The sequence below is a fragment of the Balearica regulorum genome, chromosome 6 (assembly GCF_011004875.1).
Source record: "Balearica regulorum gibbericeps isolate bBalReg1 chromosome 6, bBalReg1.pri, whole genome shotgun sequence".
Classification (NCBI taxonomy): Eukaryota; Metazoa; Chordata; class Aves; order Gruiformes; family Gruidae; genus Balearica; species Balearica regulorum.
The window spans coordinates 24,837,764-24,862,148 of record NC_046189.1 but is presented as its reverse complement, the minus strand read 5'-3'; the positions used below and the strand labels follow the sequence as shown (position 1 = coordinate 24,862,148).

Here is a 24,385-nt window from a genome sequence, read left to right as displayed (position 1 = left end):
TCCCTGCCCTGTGTTTCAGCAAGGGAAGTGACTGCAAGAGAGAGAAGAGATCTAACACTGCATACAATATACATGTTTAAATAGGCTAATGTACTGCCCAACATGTAACTTTATATTTCTTATTCTCTGCCAAACTGGGCAGAGCAAAGCAGCAGTATTGTCCTCTGTGTTTAGAGCAGCTGCATGCAGAAGTTCTCTTTACCTAAAGCTTTGAACAAACTGTTTGGCTTGGTTTTGTAGGTCCAAATCAGCACTAACATAAATGATGATGAAGTCACACGCCTCAGAATAGCTTCTGTCTCAGATATAGTGTACAGTGCAATGGCAGGCATGAAAATAGAGTGCTGGAGAGCTGGTATGGAAGAGAAATGGGCCTCAACTCTAAATAAGTAGACATGACATCGTCATGAAACATTAATGCAACTTACTCTGACTCGGTGCTCAGCAAGGAAAACCAGGGTTATTAATAACATATATTATATGAAGCCTGATTCAACTTCTAGCTTAAATTTCTACTGAAGCCTGCTCATTTTGAACTGAGTTTAGTCCTGCAAGAGCTCACGTAATACAAGCATAAGCATGGGCGTGCTTAGAGCAGTCAGCTTTACGTTACATAAATTTTGTATGCTCAGTGAACAGAATGCACTTCACCATTCACAGTCAATTTATCATCAACTTATACATGACGTACAGCTACCCACTGATTTCATCCCCAGACTATGACCTAGTTTATCATAGTCGGGCCTCTCTAATTCAGCCAGGCTTAACTGAATTTGGCCTATGAATTTGCACACATGTAAAGGCTGAGCAGACAGCATGACCTTATTAGTTCATATGCATGAGAATGGTAATACAAACGTGAGTCCTCATTTTTGCTGTAGCAGCTACGCTAGGATGTTTTCCTTTTGTACCGTGGACTGGAAGGAGGTTCATCTGGTTTTGTCTGATGTTATCATATAAGGTCACTATTCTGATTAGTAGTACAGCCAGGGACAGCAGTGGAAGTGTGATATTTTACTTGTGCTGCTTGAAGGTGATTAAATTGTTTTCCATAAAGTTCTTTTGTAGAAGAGTAGTGCTGATAAATGGTTGATGTATGATTTACAACTACCCCTCTCAAAGGGCGAACCAGCTCTTAGGTTCTGGTCTGTAAATCCAATTTACAGCAGCGGCAGTAAGCGCGCTGCTGAGGCAGTATAGGAAACAGGTACTGGGATGATACAAACAGAGACATAAAACCAGCACATTACCGTCTGGAACTGCAAGGGTCACTGCAGAGCGGGCACTTTTCACAGGTTTGGCCTGAAGCCCCCGGTTGGGTGCAAGCGCATGACCCACAGATGCATTCGCCTCTCCCACTGCACAGCGTCCCGTCCTCAGCAACACAGGCGCTGGTGTCGGTTGTGCAATTACAGTATTCACCAGTCCATCCACTGTGGCACATGCACTCCCCACAATCACAGTCACCATTGCCTGGAAAAATATTTATTATACTTCACATCAGTCTCTTAATAAGAATCTGAATAATGGCCTCTAAATTCATTCTCCTTAATAGCAGATATTTCCCCCTCTCGAACTCTTCTCACTCTTAAGCATCTTTCTTCCTCCCCCAGCGTTTTCAGTTTTAAGCCAGAGGATCAAATTTTCGCTTAGACTGGCTGCAAGCCAGTGCAGCTCCATTCTCTTCACTGGAATCCTCCACACAGATCTTATCTCCTGACAGCGCACAACCTAATGGGTAAATCCTCTTTCATTTATAGCAGCATAATTTCAGCCCATCTATTCAGCACAATCTCATGGCTGGTTCCTGCCAATTTAATGCTATTCCCATTGTTTCAATAGAATCTCTTCTGATTTCTAATGGTATAGCCCAGGACAAAAATTATAAATACAAGTTCTCAAATTCTGACTGTATCTTACAAAGATAAACCAAGAATCACTGAGGTTGCTGGGTTAAAATTATAAAAATACCAGAATTATCCTAAAAGCAATTAATTAAGATTAATTAATTAAGATTGCTATGCTTTGATGATTATGTCAGAGTGAAATTGTACGCTGGCTAACACCAATGTATGTCAATATACTTACCTAAACTTCCTTGGAGCGGCAATCACCTACAGCCATTAAAAGTCAGACCCAGTGTGATGGTAGCTGATACACTCCAATAAAGCCACGCTAGCTTAGACTAACTATGGAGGGGTTCAAGGCGTCTCATTTTTAAATTTGAAATCAGGGTTAAAAATTGTTTCTTGTTTTAAGTCTAAGGATCATTCAGAAATAATTAATTACACTTTATACAGAATGGATTGCAATTGAATGCATGATGATAATACAAATTCACCAGCTCATAGTTCAGAGCAAGACAATAAAGCTCTAAAATGCAGACACTAAAAATAGCATCGAGGGACCGTACCTCCACACTGAAGCCCTCTGTGTCTCACACACGAGAAGTCATCGCATTCGCAGTGCGGCCCGTACACCTTTCCGTACGGGGACGAGTGGCAGACGCAGTGCCCGCAGTAGCAGTCGCCTCTCCCACTGCAGGAGCTCTGCTCTGCCGAGCCCTTGCAGGAGCTGGCACCGAGGGAGCTCTCGTCGCATTCGCAGTGCGGCCCCACGTACCCCGGGCTGCAGACGCACACCCCGCACTCGAACGATCCTTTCCCTTTGTTGCATTTTGGGCTATTCATCTCACCCTTTGCCTGACAGTTACAGCTGCACTGGGGATGAATTTCCATTTCCAGCGTGTCGCTGAGCCCCACTGGTTTTATCACAATATGCCTTCTGGATTTTTCACAAGACGAGAGACTTACAGTCACGTTGAAAGAGACCTGGAAGAGAAAACGATGGCTGTTCAGAGCTGCAGGTCTGCAGAGTACTCTGGAAGCACATGCAGAGAACATAACTAGAGGGTTGTAGATACCACCTCCTTTTTTGTAACTGGTTTGGAGGAAGATTATTTGGTAAAGAGCAAACTGTCTACCTTGGTGTCCTAAATTCTCTGGAATTCATGTATTTTGAGAATTTATTCTCTACTTACTGTCTCTCCCACTTTCACATGAGAGCATTTCCTCTGATGTGGAAAAAGGGTCCCGTTGTTACAGATGGCCGTGAAAGAGAGATTGAGCCCTTCTGTCTCTCCCAGGACCTCCAGCTCCACCTCGGACCTCAGCTCCTTAAAGGAAAAATGCATGAGACGAATGGAGGGATAACACTGCCAAGCGCTGCTAATGCTCCACCTCTGCGTAACGTGGATTGTAACTTATCCTGACCTATGCGGGAGAAAAGCTGTGGGTTTAGCACAGATTGCAAGAAAAATGGAGAACAAGCAAAACAAAGGAAGTGCCAACAGAACCGGCTTTCAGTGGAAAGCAATGGTGCTATCAGTTTAATAACCACTATCACAGGGCTTATTTCCTGCCCTTGCGGGCGAATAAAATCAGTCTTTATTAAATCATCTTTCATCACTAAGTACTCTGCTGACTGATACGGGTTTTGCTTTAGCTCTGGTCTTACCAAGGAATGGATTTGTGTCCCTGATTGCATTGCTAACACTGGGCTTTTCCTGATAGCCCGTCTACATCGGCATTGCTCCCTGTTTATCTCTGCTGGTAAAATCAAACTTCACAACGTCTCTCACAGCAAGACAGGCTCCGAGCTCAGTTTTGCCTTAGTGTGAGGCCTTCATGACTGAGCTCAGTGTTTCCAGGGCCAGAGCCAGAGTCGAGTCCCATGGTGAGCTCCCAGAGCCGGGGGGCTTGCTCCGTTCCTTTCTTCTCCCCATGGAAATTCCTGCTTCACGAGCTGTTGGCGCTATTTCAGGTTGTATTTGACAATGTACTCATTACTTAAATTTACTTGTTCAATCAAACTTTCATTTCTTAAGTGAAAATCTTACTTCCTGAACTCTCACACCCAGGTTTTTATATTCAACTCTTTAAAATATTTTATAGCAATTTTGCTTACACAACTTAGCCTTAATCCAAAGCCTGCAGGAGACCATGGAGAAATTCCCTATGACTTCATCAGACTGCAGATCCAGTAAATGGAAATTTTTCAAAAGTACCTCAGCAGTTGCTGAGCAAAAGTCTCACTGACTTGGCTTTGTGCTTGTGTGAACTTAATTGCTTTACAAAAATACCCCCTGCACTTCAATCAGAGCATGAGGAGCTTGCTGACCTTACTTCAGTGAGTCATTCTGGTAAAAGCATCAGGATGACTCACTGGAGTAAAGGTCTGGTGGGGTAAAACAAACTAAAAGTAGAATAGGTGTAAACCTGTGTAGCCAGCAACTCCCTGTCCTTTGTACATGTCCTGGATTCCCTGGAAATTTGTCTTAGGGTTGCATTTGGTAGGGGTTTTCAAATGTCTTTTCATTTGAAAAACTTTGTCAGTAAACCAAAGTGCACAGTGTGTTGCTGTCCTTTAAATAAAGCAAGACGCACGTAATACCCTGACCTCTTTCCAGCACACAGCCAGAGCAGTAAACTGTGCACAGGGCATCAGGTTGGTAACCCCAGTAGCTCTCGATGTGTCCAATATTCCCTTCACATTTGTTTTAGAGCAAGGTACTTATGTTTCTGTTGAAACAATGCAGAGATTCTTAGAAAATAATTTGTTTGCAATAGCTGGGCTCTCACAAAAGGGCCAAATATAGCAAACCTCTAGATAAAACTGTGAATGTTGGTATGTGCTAATGTCCCTCTTCCGCCAGCTGCAAAACTACAAGGCTCAAACAGAATGCCACCGTGAGAGAAAATTAAATGCTGCTGAACACCAAGTTGTAATATTTGAATCCTGGTGCCTGTGCTGGGTCATTATGACCATGCCTTACTGTTGTGAGAGGTCAAAATACACACCTTACACCACTGAAAGTGAACACGTAAACTGTGCCAAACTCCAGTTTCTTAGATCTAAATATCCGTGAGGACTTCTAATGGTGTTTTAAATCTACTTAGCTGCCTGGCCATAGGTTGGGGACAAAGAGTGGACAGTTTAGTGAGCTTTAAGACATTTGCAGAGAAACATTTGTGGTTCAAAAAATTTTCTGAAAGAAACAACAGCCGAACAGCGTTAAAAACTTTGCCCTTGTGTTACATGTCCTGTTTTAATGTATTACTTCTTTGGTCTTATTTTCCTGTGAGTGAAAAAGGAATCAAGCACTGAAGAGTGGACTTTTTCGGAAATTTTAAAAACCTGGAATAACTTTAATCAAATGGCCAGATCTGTCACATGCAATTTAGCCTACAGCTCTGCAATACAAGGTTATGCAGAATTCAATGTTAAACAAAGCAGGCAGAAATATGCTCACAGAAGAAAATGAATCATACTTGGAAAGAACACGAGAACTCCTTGTAACAAATATTTTGACAGCTCAGACTTTCTTAACTTGCTTACTTCCTCTCTGAAGCTTTTAGATAGCAACACATGGTGAATGGTATTAGCAAATCTTGTGTTTATACAGCAAGCAAAGACTCGAAAGCACTTTAAAAGCATTAAAAGATTTAGCCTAACTCTACTCTTGAGGGGCAAATAGTTATTTATTCCTTTTTTGTGGTTAAAGAAACAGAGACACTGGGCAGTGAATTACACTGCTGAGAGTATCATGAGAGGGCTGTGACAAAAATGGAATTGGATCTTCTGTTTTCCATGTGATTTTTAACCCTCATTTCCCCCTTCTCAGTCCAAAAAAATTCAGATGTCTTCGCTTATATTGAATAAGGTGGTTTTCAGTGTTTCCTTCTTGGAAGATTTTCAAATCATGAAGCAATAAAATTGTTAACCTTTAAGGTTAAGTGCAATAAAATGGGCTACGGTAATTTTTGAGCGTGACATGTTGCTACTTGTGCACTTTGTACATCTCAAAGCGTATGTGGGATTTTAAGAACCTATGAGCAACTCTGGTGCATGGTCCAGACATGCTGTGCCTGAATGAGGACATGAGTGATGGCCCAAAGGCAGGAGCCCTGTTCCTGCAGCCACCTTCCTCCTGCTACAGCAGGGGAGCGAGCACCAAGCTCAGAGCCCCCTCCAAACCCACAGCATGGCTGAACCCGGCACCGGCCAAAACAACTCAGGAGCTGCACCGAGGTCACCGCTGACAGCTCTGGGAGATGATCTGCTCAGCAGGCGGCCCCTGAAAAGCCAACAATGCCTTGGGTGTCACAAGCAAGGATGCTGAGAACATGGCAGAGGGCCTCGTTTTGCCTCTGTATAAACCTTAGTGTGCTCTGCCTTGCATACTGCAAGCTCTCCTGGTCTCCACATCTCAGCAAGGACTCATTGGAGTCAGGGCGGGTAAACAGAAGGTCAGGTGGAGTCACCAAGGGGATAGAGCAGCTGAGGAAAGCCTGAAAAGACTGGGATTGTCCAAACTGGAGAGAAGGTTGCAGGGGTGGAAGGTGTCTCAGTGATGAAATATTATGAAATGATAAAGACATAAAGATAAGGTGAATGCAGAGCTGTTATTCACCAAACCCTGCAACGCCAGAACTAAGGTGCACTCAGTGAAACTTTAAAGCGTAGGGAGTAGCTTAAAATGGGAAAGAGAAGAAAAAATGTATCTTGGCACAGTATAACTGAACTCCTTTCTGCCACAGGAGGCAATGGAGACTGAAAATATCAGCAAGCTCAAAAAAGAGAGTAGGAAAAAAAAAAATCATAGACAATAGGTAACTCTAAGAGGAAGAGGCAAGGATGCACTCTCCACCTTTCCAGTGCTCCAGCAAGGCAGAAGGTGCCATGATACCGCAGTTAGAGGAAGCACTGTTCTGCACTTAACACGATGTTACAGCAAAAGGCAGCAGGACACAGCACCGGCACAATTATTTTATGTTTTTCCATTATTCACTGGACAACAAAATGGTATTTCAGCTATTAAATGTAGGAACCTCTGTCTATATGTTAGAGTGCCAGCCTCAAAAAGTCCTGATGGGAACCAGATGTGAGTAACAACAGGTTGGAAGGGACGGAAAATCCCGGTGCCACTGGATTTTTAGCAATAGCTTTGCTCATGTAAAGATTTCCCCCCATATTTATTACAGCATGTAGACTCCCCAGATTAACCTTAAAGTTCTTTGCTTATTTAATTTTCCATGGGATAGAGAACCTTCTGGTATTTTGTATTTCATTTAAAAATTCATAACTCACCAATTGTATTGCTTTTATAAAAGTTACAAGAATTTGGTTTGCCTTCCTATCATCAAGACCAAAGTAATTTTGGGCATAATGATGATCATCTCATTCAGGTCATAGGAGGAAGAACAGAAGAAAAAAATAAGGAAAGAAACAGAAGCTCTTTGCAAAGAGTTATTTGGCATTGTAGCCAGCTGGTAGAGCAGTTTTTTAATAAAAAGGGGCTGAGATGACTGGGAGAAATCTATGGTATATCAGCATATACGTAAATTAATTTATCTGTGTAAAGACATGCAAAACTGTCTAAAAACATCCCCCTGACAGAAGAGAACCAAGCAGCCAGGATGCGCTTTACAAAGCTCTGAAGAGCATCACTGTATTTATGTTCCTGTCATCTCTACAGTATTTCTGGGTATTATCTAAACAAACTCATTCAAGTCTTGGTATTACCTAAACAAACCCATTTCATCTCCTGTATTCTGCTTTTTAAAAACCTCAGAACAGCCTCACAGGGGCAGCATCAAATTGCTAAAGCAGAGGAGAGCACTGAGCACAGGAGAGTGCTTTCCCCCCCGCCCCAGATACTCCTGGAGAGCAATTGTACATCAGCTCTGGTGACAGCTACGGACGGGAAGAGAGTCGAGTCCCTGTCGAGGTATTGAACTGGCAGACCTGAACACCTATATTAAAGAAGACTTAAGAGTAGGTGTGAAATACGGGACTGGGAAGAAAGCAAGACAGATAAGACACTGATGTGACTTTAGCATTCCAGCAGAACTAAGGAATGACAGAAGGTTATGGGAATTTTGTTTCTGGGCTCACTTAATCCTCAGAGTGAACAAAACTTTTGCTGCTAAGGTCGGTGCCCAAGCATAAAAAATGATGTTCTTGTAATCAGTGCAGAAAAAGAATCAAAGACCCTTGTTTTTACCAAACTGCAATCTAATTTTGAAAATATAGACACGCAGGAAAAAAACCACCTTACCTGATAGGCAGCAATGATCAACTGGAGAATATTTCCAGAATCCTTCTGTAGTCGTCCAACAGTAGCTCCAGGAATAAGCTTTGCATAGTTCTGGGGAAAAAAAAAAAACCCACCACAAAACTAAAGCATAAGAAGAGACTAGGTGACAAGGAGCTACCATCTGGAAAAGAACAAAATATATTGAAGCCAACCAACATAAATAATAGTGATATTTTCAAGGACCATTGCAGCCTCAATGACACATGTCCTATTGAAAAAGTCCTATGGAGAAGTACTAGCTTCACTGACAATTAATGGTACATCATACTGCTCAATCACCTCTGCGTGCTTGGAAGTATGATAGCATAGTATTTTTCAGCCATACTTTTTCAAATTTAGAATGAAGATATATTCTATCAACAGTTGTGTTTTTCTCTGATAAAAACAACCAAGACCAGATTCAGCTGCTGTACTCTTGCTGTACTATTTGAGTGTCTTGGACTCTACATTCAATAAGAGCAGTCACTTTTTTATCTTTGCAAGCAACTGAGCGCCTTGAATTCTGGTTAGCGAGGACATGGAAGTTCAGAAGTTTAAACTGAGGGCTACGAGAACTTTCTATCAAGGCCCTTAAAAAAACTGCTGCTGGTTTATGATCGATGTAACACCCCACATGTATGCCTGTGTCTGTGGCTATGATCAATCGTATGTCGACTTTATGTTAATACAGTGCCACTTTAACAATTGATTTCAGTGAAAAGTTTTTTTTTCTTTTTGCATTAAATTGCGTTGTGATGCTAACGTGACATCTAACAGCTAGATTTTAAATACGCTCAATTAAAATTTATCTTGCCTGATTGTTAACTACTTGAACTTCTCTTGCTTGTGCCCATGCCTTTGAAAAATAATAAGTGTTCATCATTAAAAACACACATTGTAACATTCATTTTCCTTTGCAATGTATCATATCAATGTTGTTATATATGTTTTAATATAAAAATGAAAAAAGAAAATTTCCAGAGAGCTATTAATAAACATGGAGAATTTGATACCTTTACATCCCTCTTATACTTTACCCCTCCAAAATCCCTGTGATTACTTTGTATATTATGTATGGAATACTCATCATTCATTAGATTTCTAAAGTGCTATTGTAAATCAGCAGGATTAACTGCATTTTGTGTTACAGCTGGTGACTTTGCATTCCTGACTGCTCCTGTGATTAGTGGTCTCTGAAGGATTCTTAGAATATTGAAACTCTGCATTTTGTCCACGTGGACCTTTCAGGAGATAATTATAAGAAAAGACGATAAACCTGGAATTTAAAGTATAGCACCCTTTAATCTGTGGCATGCAAAACAAACAGCAGGGATATACTGTTCTGAAGACTTTGTTTTATCTTTCCTCTTTGAACAAAAATATTCTGCTCAGTGATACAAGGACGACGTTGCAAGCCCAGTCTAAGAGTGTATCTCCAGTCCATTGGTTAAAGCCTGCCTTTTAGCACATATTTCTGTTTAACCATTAACAAGGTGAGGCAGACTGATGCTTTTGAAGTGCTACTCTCATAAAACTATCCAAAGGATGTAATGGAATTTAGTCTTTTAGCAAATATTCATTAGAAGATAAACTGCCTTTTTATAGAGATACTCCGATACGTGCTGGTGAAATTTGCCAATTATCTGTTTGAGTTCAGTGGGGTGCTCATTTTTAGCAGCATGATAGAAGAATTTTCACCATAGTGTCATGCCAAATTTATAAAAATCATTTGAAATTCCATACAAGTGTGGAGAATAGAATATTTTTAGTTCAATTTTCAGCAGTGAAATGCAGTCTGAAAAAACCCAATTTTCAAGCTGTATTCTCCGGTGATATAAAAAGAAATAATTTGTCCAAAAAAAGGAGCAATTTCTGTTTCAAAAGAAGTGCTGCTTAGTCAGGATTAAAGAGGTAGTCTTTTCCCTCATCTCAGTTTCAATAATTTTTTAAAGAATTCTGCTTGAAAACAAAGGGTATCAACAATAACAACAACTACTTCATGAAACCTTAAACACTGGTGTTTTCTTTTATAGCAAAATAAGACCTACACAGTTTGTCAAAATATCATTATTATTGCAATATCCACAGATGCTTTTTGAAGGAATATATTTTATAGAATAAAAACATTCCCCTGCTGCTTTGGCTAAGAGTCAGTTGAGACTAATGATGCAAGAATTTAGAAATATATGAATATATTTTTAAAAATGTGGAGTTTTTTGGGAAAAAAATATCCTTTTTATAAATAATCTCCACTTATCAGGACTCAGTGTAAGGAACTTCTCCCCTCTCCTACATTTAATTTTTAATGGCGTTATAAATGTTTCCACATGACCACTTTTAAAGTTCCTGTGGCCAGGGAGAGCATCAGCCCTAAACCTTCTCCCTCCTTCAGACTGCTGTGCAGTAGCTGTTTGGTTGCATCAAAGGATCAAAACTAAACCCAGCTATGGTACAAGCATACATACTCTGTGCTTGTGCAATCTGTAGTATTTGTGTGTTAGATAATAATACACATACATGTAAGTGGATAAACTGAAAATGCAGTTGGAGAGTATCAAGAATATTAAATGACTGAATTACTTGGGGCTAAATTGTTGGGGATTATACAGGGCTAGAAATATAAAGTTTATATTTAACAGTCTGAACACTGCACTTAAGACTAATGGAATCTATCAAGTCTATTTAAAGAGGTGCTTTCTAAATCCTCACAGTCATTTTAATGTAGATTTGTCTTTAAGAACTGAATTATAAATAGCAGTGGTCAATATCAGGAGCTGATATAATTAGATGCTGAGTTCAAGTAGATCAGAGATGAGATATTTGGGGAGAGGCTTTCCACCTCAAAGGATAATTAAGTTTGAGAGGATTTGGGGGGAGATTGCAGAATCTCCATCGCTGAGCCTTTTAAAAAAGAAGTAAAACACCAAGACAAGAGTGTTTAAGGGTGGTGCCCAAGTGCCAGTTTAGGGTCCTCTCCCAGCTCTTCCAGCCGACCTGAGCAGTGGCCTTAACACAAGAATAACTCTCATTGTCTTGCTTGGTTCTTTTTACGTTCTTACGCATGGATACCTGGTTATTTAAGTTTATATTAAAAATTTGAATCACACAGATGAAAACATGACATTATTGCCCTGATTGCAGGTCCTACATATACCCTTGAAAGCATGCTGTACTGTGGGAAAACTGTAGTGAGACTTAGGATTTTTGTCCTTCCTTTGACTGATTTCCCACATTACCTACAGGACAGAAAGCAGACAATAACAACTATAGCTATCCAAATAAGTGACGGAAAGGAGTATCGAAAAGATGAAAGCAGCAGATAGAATATATTGAATGGGATTACTGTATACGCTACAAGATAGAAGATAGTCACACTTTTTTTCCCTAACAAAGAAAGTAACAAGAACAACCTATTCCCCAGCTGGGTTAACAATAGCTTGCATTTTTTGTTAGCTATAAATCTTCAGTTAGTGTTCCCAGTGAACAAAGGGTGCCACTTGATAACTTTGATACGGGTATAACACTGACACAGGGATACTGAAACAGAAACCCCCCCGATAAGAACACTGTTGGCCAACTCTGAGGGTGACCACCAGCAACTTCCAATGGAAAATATAATGCCATCAGTAAGAGAAAAGGTTTTTTGGATAAAATAAGGCTCTAAGTCAAAGAGATACTTCCAAACTACCTCCTAGAACAGCCCTTATTCATGTAGGTCCTATTAAAATCAGGGAAAAGATTTCACTTGTCATTAGTTGGGGGCCTATTAAGAAACTGTTGAGCAATAAAGAGATTTAGTAAAAGTTTTTTAATGTACAAATTTTAACTAGTCTACACTATAACTATAGACTCCCACTGCAATTGTAAGCGATTGACTTCTATTGTTGATCTAAATTTTCACGCTTCGGCTCAGTTTTCAATACAGTCTTGAAACACGCCGGGCAGGCAGTGCTCCAAGATGCAGAGCGGGTCCTCCCTTGTCAAGGCTGTAATCTGAGAATCAGTTTATGAAAGATGCAGCTCTTGTAACTTTTGTCAAACACCTGGAGTATTAGTCTTACTCAAGACAACTCTACAACTGGAACCTGTTGGAGAAGCACCGGGGGGGCTCTTCCTTGGGTTACACAGAGAATAAAAATAGAAAACCATCAGACTGGTGAGTACCTCAAGGGCTCATCTGTTCTCTCTGCTGTAACATAGGACCTTTTTCCCTTACCTTTTCTTTCCTATTTACCATGTGGTTACCACATTCCTTTACTTTTGACTTTTAATGAGGAATGTTGTGTGATGTTTTTTCCTTTGCAAAGCCAAGCTTCTTATATCAGCAGGACCACCATCATTGACTCCCTCTCAACAACGTGAATAAATTTCTCTCCCCTTGTCCCCCTTCATGCAGCAGTATGTGGCCAGGCAGCAAACCTCCTTATTATCCTCACTGAATTGCCACCTAGAATTTCTTTTTGCGTGTGAAGATTTCTTCCCAGCTGCAGGACCGGACAGAAAAGGAAATAAGAATTGCCAATATCCTTCTTATTTTATCTGAGAGGGATTTTGCTCACATTCACTGCAAAAAGCAGTTAAGCAGCCGTCGGTGGCTTTGCCTCAGCTCACAGCTGGAACACCAACAGGCCAAAAGCCACACGGGGCTTCAGGAGGGCTCATTTCTGTGGAGCCTGCACAGATGACTGATGGAGCTGCAGGTATGAATGATATTCAGTTTATTAAAAAATACAGATTTTGCCTACATCCCGTAACCACTGCTCCTCTGCTCTTCCCTCTCTCCTGGCTCCCATTTCCCATGACATGGCTTCATAGAGCAGGAAATGACTTCATAGAACAGGATCCTGTGAATCCTGTAATAAAGTGTTTTCCCTCGGTGGACATGAGCAATGACGTATGAGGGAAGAGGACTTTGTCCATCGTGTTTTGTATTTTTAATCTTGCCACACTGCTTTTCTATTTGTGTCATTGGAAAGAGATACAGAAATAAAGACAAATTAGTAAAACTCTCAGATCAGCTGAAAAAAAAATCATTATCTCAGAGTTGAGCTGAGCTGAACTGGAATTACTATATCAGCTGTGAAAAAGGGTGAACCTTCAAACAAATACTGGAGAACTAAACGTTTTAGTTTGCTCACCTCATATATGTGAACTTGCTCATTCGTTACAGCAAAAATTAATAAAACATTGTTTTGCACAAGTTTGTCAATTAATTGTCCAATTGTGGGATACTCCTGCAAACAAACAGAAGAGAGCCACATCAATCCAATTTTCATGTGTGTCCAGTTGCTAATTATCTCCCATGAAACACACAGTCAAATGATCATAATTAACACTGTATTGTCTCTATAGTAAAAACTATAATTAGGCATTACATGTATACAAAATAAAAGACAGTATATATAATTTCCCTGTCTTGTTTTTAAGGAAACCCCTCAGAAAAGTACAGTACCAACCTCCATGCTGGGACACTTGGCTCGGTAGCATCTGTTCTATCTATGTATATAATCCAAAGAATAACACTGTGCCAGAACAACTGGCTATTTGTCCTACACTGAACACCGTGGTGTATACATTCACTAGTTATGAACACTGAACATTAAGCTGATAAGTTCTCCTATATGAACAGTGTCCTGCAAGTTTCTGAACTTCTCCTGATTTCACACCCTTGCAGGGAACATGATTAATGCAAATTTTCCTTCCCTGCAGAAGGAAATACTAGTCAGTCCTGTTCCATGTGTTCTCCAGGTTAGCAGGAATAAGACTGCGCTTTCTGTTTTCCTAGCTATAATCATAATTCCATACAAACACACTGTTCTCTTTTTACTAAAATGTGGAATTACAAATAAAATAGGTGACAGTATGTATCTGGATTCCCCAACTCTTACACAGTTCAGCGATGAAGGTATACTTTCACTAGTGTTCCAAGTCTTTTAATTTCCAGAATATGAGAGTTGTACAAAATTAATAGTAAGTTACCAGAACCATTGACATGGAATATTCATTATTGTGGTCCAAGTGACAGTTCCCGTCATTAGGAATAACAATCCCTGCTAGTTTACTGTCCATCCCAAAATGGGAATCGGCATCGCTCACGAACACCAGCAAATGTAGAGAATCATTCCTCCATCCAATTTTTTCCTGTCATTTAAAATACATTACTTTAGCAGGTTGTATTGCATTCACAATATAGAAAAGCAGGAAAAGATATAGAGAATAGCATCTCAAAATAAATGGAATCATTTTAAAGGGAGTGTCACACACATGACAATATCTCTTTTAAGAGATGATGTTCATTCCATTGTCTTTGGCTAACATTTTGTCTCTGTTCCTGCGTTTAATAACATGGGCTGGCCACATTCATGTCAATCTGCTTACTACTCTAAACATAGTTAATCAAAAATAATTAAAGAAAAAACAATCAAGAAAACAGACCCAGTAATTTTACAGTTCATGTTTCTTTTTTATCCCTGGCGCTTAAAAAGAAACACTAAAATATTGCAATATGCACGTTTAACTTGATACAGCCAAAAGTATTTTCACAGAAATCTAATGAGGGTCTTGGACTGCATTTAAAATAATCTTGAAAAATAATGATCTGCTTCTTTGAAATATAACCATATAGTATTAGAAGTGGTAAAATACAGAATAGTTAATATTATACCTAGAAGTTTCAATTACCTTGCAAACAGCTGCCTGCATAATTGCATCAAATCCTCCCTCTGGAGTGTCTATATTAGCAGAGATTCGCTGTCCTTTCACAATTTCATTGAATTTTTCAGCATCGCTTGTTAGTGACAAAACATGTTTGTATCCGAAGGTGGGTAAGCACTCATATGGCACACTTCTACAAGATAAGTGAGACAGCTTATGGATAATACAGAGTAAAAAAAATCACTACAACAGTTACTTCGCAGGCCTGTCTGGATTAGTTTTTAGTCAGGTATCTCTGTGTCTGAGAGAGATCTAGCAAAAAAACGTAAGAGAATCATAGAGCATCCAGTGAGGTGGGCAATGCAAACAGGTTTGCGTACAGCCTGGGAAATGCCTCCCGGAGCAGAGTAGTTCAGCCAGTTAGCAGCGCGCAGTCCTTGCCGTGCTCCCTGCCGCACCTTGTTTTCATACTCAGAAGCGCATTAGGATCTGTAGTTAATGCCATTCAGAGAGCACCACCAAGCTGCCGCAGCCCTGCGCCAGGCTGCAGAGCACAGCTGCTCCTCCGTGTAGGTTAGGAAAGAGCCAGGGCAGCCTGGGTTTGGGGGTGCTGCTAGACCTTAAGGGGAAACAAAACCAGGAAAACAACTGATGGGTAAATGAAACTGCCATTCTGTGGTGGGTCTGAGTTTGCACCTGCTTGGTATAGCAATGTCATAAAATTCACGCATGTATATGTATATTCTGGCAAATCAAAGAAAAATACATAATTATTCTGCATACCTGTTGGTTAACCCATTAAGCACATTCGTAACTAGCAGCAAAAGCTAAAAAGCAGAATGACTCCCAGATTCCTCTCTCCAGATAAGACTCAACACAATAACGATCAGAGTGTGAAACTAGAAAAAACAAATCTTGTTTCCCAAACTGACTCAGTTACAGTTGGAAGAGGGCAGAGGTTCCAGCGAGGCTTGAACTGAATTTTGTTCTAAAGATTAATATTATGACTGCAAATGACTGATTAATATTTGGCCTGCAAAGAGAGGTAGGTATTTTCCCTACCTACCTGCAAGGATTCTTTATTTCTTCAGCTGTAGTTTTGATAAATGGTGAAACTGGTTTTTCAACAAAAGATCCAAACCCCAGTCTGAAGTTGCTTGTCAGTTTTGACATTTCTTTGGAAAGAGTTGAACCCAGTTCTTTGATTGTATTCAGATCATCATCCATGGAGGCTGAAAGATCCATGAGGTAATAGAGATCAATCGGATAATCTTCAGTTTGGCGAACCTTGATATGTATTGTTTCTTCATGTCCTATGAAGGTCACGGGAAAATGGGATAAATATCAGCACTTCTAAATAGAAGCGATGAGCAACATCAAGTTGTTCATAAATCTATGTATATGGTGAAAATTATGTAGTATTTTTTTAATCCTACTGATGATTTTAAAAAGTCAAAAATTCTCTGTTAACTAAAATGTCAAACAGGAGGTTTGAAAAATTAAAAGCAGTTCTAGTGTTTTTTTCAAACTGTTCTTCAGCATAGCCATAACCATAGATTAACAACTGATTGCTGTAACTTAAAAAATAACATCACTTTGGCACTATGCAGCTTCAGAAAATTTAGATATGAAGCTAATTAAAACTAAAGGTAGCATTTATGGGACATACCACATACTTCAGAAATTTAAAGAAAATCAGAGTGTATGCACAGGTTTTATTCTCAATTCCAACACTATGATACGACCTAACTGGATGCCTCTTATGTTTCTTTATTTCAGATTTTCTCCAGGTAAAATTCACATCTCAAGGACCTCAGAGTAGGTCTGGAGTGTTTCCATAAATGTTACTGGTGCCTTGTAAATCCTCAAAGCAAGACTTTATGCTGCCTCCGAGATATGCTGTTTGCCAGACCTGCGGGGTAGAGGCACAGGAGCAGGGCTGGGGTGGGCTGGGGGGTGTCCACTCTCTCACTGCCACCTCAATGGCAACAGAATGGAAGAATTAAAAAAATATAGCCTTACTTCTATGATGTACCCAGCACTCCTGAAAGTATTTTGAATGCAGTTGAACCTAGCTTTCATCTGATGAGTCAACAGATAATTTTGGACTCAACACAGGTTTTTTTATCTTTATTCTATCTATCAAGATTTTTTTTAGATCATTCAGTCTGAGAAGCTTCAGTATATCACACTGGCTGGAAAAAAAAAATAAAAATCCCACATCTATGCACTGAGCAGCTTACCTGGTCGCAGCTTGAGAGTTAATTTTTGAGGAGAAATCTGTGTGACATCAGAATTGTTCTTCTGGGTTGCTACAGTTAGGGGCTTGTTTCTGTAAATTTCTACTTCTGAAACGGGAAATTCAATCAAATTCAACTGGCATCCTTTTGACAAAAGGTTTTCTGGGGTATCACACCTCCCATGAATTCCAGATGAGTCTGTGTAATTCTAAAGGGAAAAGGAGAAGGAATGGATGAGTTAAATGTATTTACTGCCTGGCCACCAGCAGCTGGCTGATGAAAGGTCAAACCAATGCAGGGGACAGAAAGTCAGTGCAAAGTAGTGCAGAAAGAGATCTAGGTGGCACAGAAATCTAAATTTGCCCTTCATGGATCAAGTCACACAGGTGTATAATTAATGTAACTTACACCGATTTGGTATCCTGGGAGAAAGTGCTCTATTGTTGGGGAATGGGAATTGTGCCACTCACTGCATTTGGCTTCTCGCAGAACCAGGAATGATAACGCAAAGCCCCTGTGAGCCCCTCGTTTTTCTGTTACAGGATTATGCCACAAATTCCTAAACAGTTTTGAACTGCTGATGGAACGACATCATTTAATAACAGAAGAGGTCTCGCAGATGATAAACTCCTACAAATTTTGTGACAAACTGACGGTGGGATACCCAATATTCACTGTTGTTTTTCTGACCTACTCTTTCTCCTCAACACTCATTTAACCTGTTCACTGAAGCAGGTAGCAAGTCCTTGTTACTCTGCCTGATGCCCAAAAAGCACCACAGCCTCCCTCCCTCGCTGCCCAGTGCCGCCGGGGCTCCCGGCATGCCCATGTCTCTCTGGTTACGTTTGACCCAGTATCCTACTTGACGTTCTCCCATCTGGAGGCAATCACAAGCCTATCAATATCAGTTGGATAACTTGCAGTCTATTTTTGTTAATCATTTCAAAGCACTTGATATGTATTCCTTTCCACAACACTGCTGCAGGGTAGGTACTGTCCCCACGTAGCAGCACAGTTAATGGTTAGTTTTACAAAGAGGCTTCTGTGCCTTATTATCATTTTCTAGAGCTATGTCCAGAGTTTAGATCCTTAAAATCAATCAGCTGCCTCCTGAACTCAAACCTGCTCTGGCTTGCAAGACCTTTTGACCAAAACCTGGGCAATGCCCAGCAGAACCAGCACTGAAACATTCAATTGCTGGCTGATGGTGATGGGGTGGCTCTTTTCTCCTGGGTCTGGGTAAGCAACCTGGGCTTCAGCCATTGAGCCACAAATATTCTCTGAATTCAGTCACTGAAAAACTTACCATCCAAAGCAAAACAAATTTACATTAAAACTATTAAAATCAGAAATGGGACCCTTCTTTCCACCAAAATGTCACCCTTTGTGCCTGAAAATTACCAAGGATCTTATGTATTTTGGTGGAAGCAAGGTTGAGGCACTCAATGGGAACAGTGGTTTATTATCCTTCAAAGCGAATCTGATGTCTTTGCTCAGGCAAAACTCTCACCAACTGCTTCTTGAATACAGTGCACATAAAAATCATGTACCATTATAAAACTTTCACACAGAGATTCACATCTCCTTTAGTTACACACTTTGACTTGCTGGCTTTTCAAAACACGTGTGAAGAGGCAAACTCATATTTCAAATACAGTTACAAGCTGCGTTTTTATCCTACAGAAAACAGTGGTTTCTTTGGAGGCACTTGTGTTTACTCTGACACTAAAGCTCCTATGTCTTTTGCACTCTTGGTGCACTGTTCCCTAGCAAACCAGTGAATGAGCCTGTGAAAAAAGAAAAAAAAAAAAATATCACATTTACTACTCTGAAGTTTTCAATAGTTCCACAAAAAAAACAACAAACCAATAAATTGTGTTTCATTTTTGTTTTCTGAAGATACATGGCAGTAGTCAAAATTATATGATCAAATTTCATTTCAAGAAAATCCTGTTTTGGTGGTTAAGTTAATATAAAAAATACTGCAAACACACTAACATAGGTGTGTTTTTTCCCCATGGTAACATTTTTTGCAAACTTATATATATTATTTTTAGCAAACTTCTAAAATTTTTTTAGCAAATTTTTTAAAAAGTGCTGTTTGGTCTTTGTCAGCTACTTCATAAAGCAGTATGTTAGTCCCATCCTAGGTATCATTTTGCTATTCAAAAAAAAAAAATCAAGAAATACTTTTAACAGCAAAGGTGTAAACCAGAAACTATCATGAAAAAGACTTATTTTATTTCTCTATTATTTCTGTCAAGTTTTTAATTGTGATACCTGGCTGTCTTGCTAACATTAATGAACTAAGACCTAGAATATTTACTGTGAAGCAGAGAGAGCTTACTTAGCATCATTTACAGGTGAAAGTTTTAAAAGCAGAGATGTTAAGTGACTTGCCTGGGGTTACACAGAAAGTCTGCAACAGATATATAGGAAACAAATCATATTCTTTTTAAAGCCAAATGGTTTAACCAAAACATTTACACCTATATCACACTAATTATAAAACCGACACTATCATCATACTTAAAATCAACCACAGATTAATCATTTGTATATGCAAACTGACTGGAGCACCTTCTGTTTACTCTGCCTTGGCACGTAATATGGAAGATGCAGTCTGGTCTCTGACTTGATGTCTGGTGCTTCATCATCAGTGCTGTGGGTGAGTCAGCCCTGAGGCTGATGACTTGAGCCCCTCTAATAGTGCTTTTACTTCTGCCTTAGATGAGGAAGGTTGTTTTTAAAACAAAAAAACCCAATGAATAATTGACCGTGAAGTCTAGACTGAATTCCATTTTTGATCCCCAGGAAGGCTTCACTAAACGCTGCATGCATTACAAAACCACGGGCTGACCCAATTAAGTCAATACTTCATCACTCAGAGCTACTACAAACACTTCGAATCTTGCTTTGAAATTTTTTTTGCATCATTTACTCTACCTCTTGAAAACACCAAGCGCAGTGTGGTCCGGAAAGCAAACAATCTTCACAAGTCACTGCTCTTTCCTGAGAACAGGTCCCTAAATTTAAATCCGAGAAGATAAAAGATCCTTAATAATGTGTTTAATCATTCAGTTTATGAAGAATCTTGTCATTTAGAGAATGTGGGAGGTAAAAATGCACACATTTAGCCATATTTAGGATTACTGATAAGATCCCTTCATAAAGGTATTTCTATTGGTAGAAGATTAACTCTCTAATAAAAATTAAAACCCCACAATTGCTGGCAATTAACACACTTCTGCACGTTTTACGGATGGCATTCACTGAGAACACGTTACTTGTTTTCTCCAGCGCACCTGATAAAGCGTTACATGTGTTTCTGGTATGGTGCAGGTCAGACATTGCCAACATAACCAGGGATATTAAAAGAACAGATTTACGTTCACTCCGTACACTTAAAGTTGCTTCACTCGGGTCTGTAGATACTTGATATGATTTTAATTTATTGTGCAAGTACCAGTGAAACACTTAGTCACACGTATACTATTAAGTTTCTCAGCAGATCAAACAGCGATTAGTGTAATCAAAATCGCTCAAATGCCCATGTCTTTCATACATGGTGTGCTATGTAATGACCGCATAAAGCTGAGATGAATCTGCAGGGTAGCCCTACTGCAGTCTGTCAAAAAAAAAAAAAAAAAAGTCATTAAACAGAAAGGAATGATTAAATGCAGAAGCAAGGTATTTTGTATTACCTTCAAGCAAGAGACAATGGAAAGATGGTTTTGAAATGGATTTCCCTGCCCCTGAGCCTTACCTTGCACACAGTTATTTCTTTGCAGAAATAGGAAACAGAGGCAAAGCAATTCAATCCCCATTCGTTTTCAGTGCTGGCTGCGTGACAAAAAAATATTAGCGTGTTAATTATCATCCGTGGAAAGGTAGAATGTCGTAAAAATCATACATTCCCAGAGGGTAGGTTTTCAGATGTCACCTACACTGGACTGCGAGGAAACTTCAACCCTACCGGGACAGACCATGAATAAAAGTGAAAACAAGGGCTACCCGGGCAGGTAAAGAGGACAAGCTGTGCATAAAGTAACCTGAACATGGTTATCACTTCCTTGTTTTCCTGGATTCCTTATAAGGTATAAGGGGAAAATTCATTCAGGTGAAGATTTCTGTCAATCCCAGTTGCTCTGGGTCCTAGAGCAACCCAGCCAAGAGAGCGGGCGTTTGTGCGTACAGCAACTCTGAAAAGGCTCCTCTCAAATAATGCCTTTAATCGTTTCCTGAGGGAGCGCATTAGGCAGACAGGTCATAGGATTGCCAAGTGAGTATACCTGGAGAGGTGTAAAAATCCCATTTTTTCAGATTTCCTGATGTGGAGGGAAACTTGTAAATGCAACTGTGGAAAAAACAAAACAAAACAAAAACAAAAACCAAAAAAGCAATCACTTATGAGAATTGAGGATCTGGCTTCAGTAATTCAAGATACAGAGCTAATTTATTTTATTAACATTGCAAACTGAAAAGGAAATGCTGCAGTTGTCGATTTTTTAATATGTAGAAGGAGGAATAATTGTACTCTCAGTTCTGCAGCTGACCTGGAAAAAAGGTCATGTCAGCTTTAGTTCTGTGTAAAAAGTGGCCAAATATTCCACAGCACAGATACAACAATATAATAAGTTATTGCTATTTCTTCCCCCCACCCCCACCCGGAATGAAGGCAAAAATATGTATTTCTTACAACCTCATTAAAGGAAATAAAATTTCTTATTTGTAGATTTAATCTCTTCTCATCTTTTAGGCTCTGCTATTGTCTGTTTTGAAAATCATTTGGTCAGGACAAGCCCTCTCTTATCATAAGGGTTTGCAACCGACTCTACACAGTACAGCATAAAATTCTAATTTCATCAGTTGTGTTGGTGGCCTGAAAACATATATCTTTTTTTCTTTCCTACAGTCAGAAATCCTACCAAAGTCAGCTCATAAGGACTAGGCTGCTCTCACCAAGAGAGCTGGCAGGATAAGAGCTCCCTTTTCAAACTGGTTGTAGCTGCAGTCTTGGGGCAGGATGTGGCGGCAGGAATGGGTCTATACTAGTTAAACTCAACATGCCTGGAAACATTCCTGGGCATTGAGGCCAACTGGCACAGAAAGACTTGAGTTTATGCTTGCAAATTGCCTGTTGGGACCATTCTATCCACCAAATTGTGCCTAGAAATTGTTTGCAGAGAGTGTTAATTGGAAGAGGTCGAATTCATGGCAGGGAGCATTTTAACAGTTTAATAGCATAGACAATCTCATTCTAGTGCCTGGAAATATTCCCAGGCACATCCGATTTTACTAGTATTTACAGAGTCTATGGTAGTTTCATAGCAGTTCAAGCTGGATTACATCAAGCCTACTTTTGCCCTGCCCTTGTGTTCCCACCCCTTTACTCCTACCAGCACACATGTCCAAACAAACAGCGAGCTGATTCAAACTGATCCAATTAAAAGCCAGTCACCTTCTGTGGGGAAGGTGAGGGGCTCCTTTTCACCTGGGTGGGTCCCTCGAATCGTGTGGCTGCCCAGTCCCGAGCGAGAGCCAGGTCAAAAGGGAGAGAGCACGAAACACAGGCAGAGTTGGCAGGGAGGGTGGGAACACATTAGACTGAATTTAGCCCAGTTTAGGTTGTTGTGGAACTGTAACTTAACGTTTCTATTTACAACAACATTCCTAAGTCTCCTTCAACTGCTTTCTGTACCTTGGAGTGTCCTTTGTAAGGCACTTGTTCAGCTACAGCAATTTCCTGTGGCATGAAAAAAAGCATCGATTAGATTATGTTCCCTCAGCTGGTGAAGACGCAACTCAAGTTGCACTGTCTGTAACTACCAAAGGTCAAAAAGAAGTGGAGTCAACTGAAAATGTTTGCTCATACTAAGAAAAAAAAAAATCCTCCTGCAAGTGCCATTTCCCTGTTTTTAATTTACATTTGTGTACATGTCCTTTAATATTGTTGCTCTGTCCACAGTTTCATGGAGCTCCAAAACCCAGTGCTTTCCCTTTCAAAGTAGAGGGTCACTTTGTAGCTCTTACCAGCCCCTGGTAATATAACAACGCTTTGAAGCATGTGCTCGAAGGACTTGGCGGCAGTCCTTCAGCCACCAAAAGGTACCAGACACCAGCGGTGTCCCAGATTGAGGAGCAGCCAGCTGAACAGCTGGCAATTAGCAAATTCTTATTCTTAGATTCAAGATATCAAACTTTTTAGTGTAGAGGGAATGAAGAATACAGCCTACAGAAAACTTACAAATTCTGTTTGATATTATCAGTTCCCCATTTGCTTGTGTGGTAATATTTTATATAGGTCTTGGCAAGGACAGCATGACTGGAGGCTAAGTGCCTGCCTCTGAGTGGGATGGCTGCCAAAGACTATCTGAATAAGTCTTGCCTGAATAAAATAACTAAGTTTCTGCAAATTATTAAGAACAGACCTCCCCAGATTGCCTAGAGAGACCAGAGAAGGGAAAGTAGCAGAACAAACAACAAAAAAACACGGGGGGGGGGGGGGGGGGGGGGGGGGGGAATCAGGGTCAGTTTTGATTTTTAAAAACTCACACAATGAGAAGCTCACAAGACTGAACAGAGTGGGAATAAAAAACCTCACTGATAGGGGCACAGGAGGTGAAGAGAGGTCCAGGAAGGGAGACAGCACGTACCAAGAGTACATCTTGGGCAAGACAAGAAAATCTAGGCAGGAAGCTGACAGATGATTCTTGTTTTGAAACATCAGCAAATATCTTGTGTAATATCTAAAAGGTAAGTTGACCAGGAAATTCCTCTACTAATTTCATGCTTTATTGGCTTTAACTATGACACGTGCTAGAAGAGCAGAATTGCAATCCAGAGTAGCCACCCTGATGTGGGTGTAACTTTCATTACAATGACGTGTAAAAGCCTTTGGTGTCCTGGCATTGCTTGGTTTGACAGCAAGGGTTCCCCCTCTTTATAAGGTTTGTAAGACAGAGTATTGTTTCGTTCACCCAAATTAGAGGCATCAATTCAATGCAATATAACAAAAAACTAGTTTCTAGTACAGACAGAACACAATTATTATTGTTTTCATCAGCCACTACATATTCATTTTGGAGCAAATTCTGGTCTCAATTAAATCAGGGTTACGGTTTTATAGTGACACATTGGAGCAGAAAACAGCTGTTTATGTTTCAGTATGGGCAATGCTGAACAATGCAAGTCTGTGGTTCTTTAGAAGATAATATATTTTTGTATAGTATAAAATCTTTATGCATTTCCTCCCATACCTGGCACTCATAATACATCAAGATAGCACAGAAAGATACTCCGTTCATCCAATCGACTTTTAACAAATTCACTGGCAAGTAACAAACGTTGAATA

The 24,385-nt window shown here is 40.0% G+C and overlaps 1 protein-coding gene across 9 annotated transcripts in view; it reads right to left on the bottom strand.

The window, feature by feature from the left end:
• ITGB6 (integrin subunit beta 6) overlaps window positions 1-22,779 on the bottom strand; it is a 37,045-nt gene extending 14,266 nt beyond the window's left edge. For 3 of the 9 annotated variants that reach the window (XR_012836145.1, XM_075756838.1, XM_075756833.1), the window contains exons 1-11: window positions 20,798-21,061; window positions 19,978-20,057; window positions 17,035-17,239; window positions 15,858-16,104; window positions 14,819-14,984; window positions 14,117-14,278; window positions 13,276-13,371; window positions 8,120-8,209; window positions 3,041-3,175; window positions 2,414-2,831; window positions 1,251-1,473 (exon numbers count right to left, since the gene is read on the bottom strand). Coding sequence is in view for 8 of the 9 variants with exons in the window: in XM_075756838.1 (XP_075612953.1) it covers window positions 1,251-1,473; window positions 2,414-2,831; window positions 3,041-3,175; window positions 8,120-8,209; window positions 13,276-13,371; window positions 14,117-14,278; window positions 14,819-14,984; window positions 15,858-16,104; window positions 17,035-17,239; window positions 19,978-20,057; window positions 20,798-20,858 (1,883 nt within the window). In the remaining variant the exon portion in view is untranslated. Of the gene's footprint in view, window positions 1-1,250; window positions 1,474-2,413; window positions 2,832-3,040; window positions 3,176-8,119; window positions 8,210-13,275; window positions 13,372-14,116; window positions 14,279-14,818; window positions 14,985-15,857; window positions 16,105-17,034; window positions 17,240-19,977; window positions 20,058-20,797; window positions 21,096-21,323; window positions 21,389-22,492; window positions 22,540-22,732 lie in introns of those variants that run through there. The other 6 variants (XM_075756837.1, XM_075756836.1, XM_075756834.1 and 3 more) reach the window with 5 other exon arrangements.
• Between the last annotated feature and the right edge of the window lie 1,606 nt (window positions 22,780-24,385).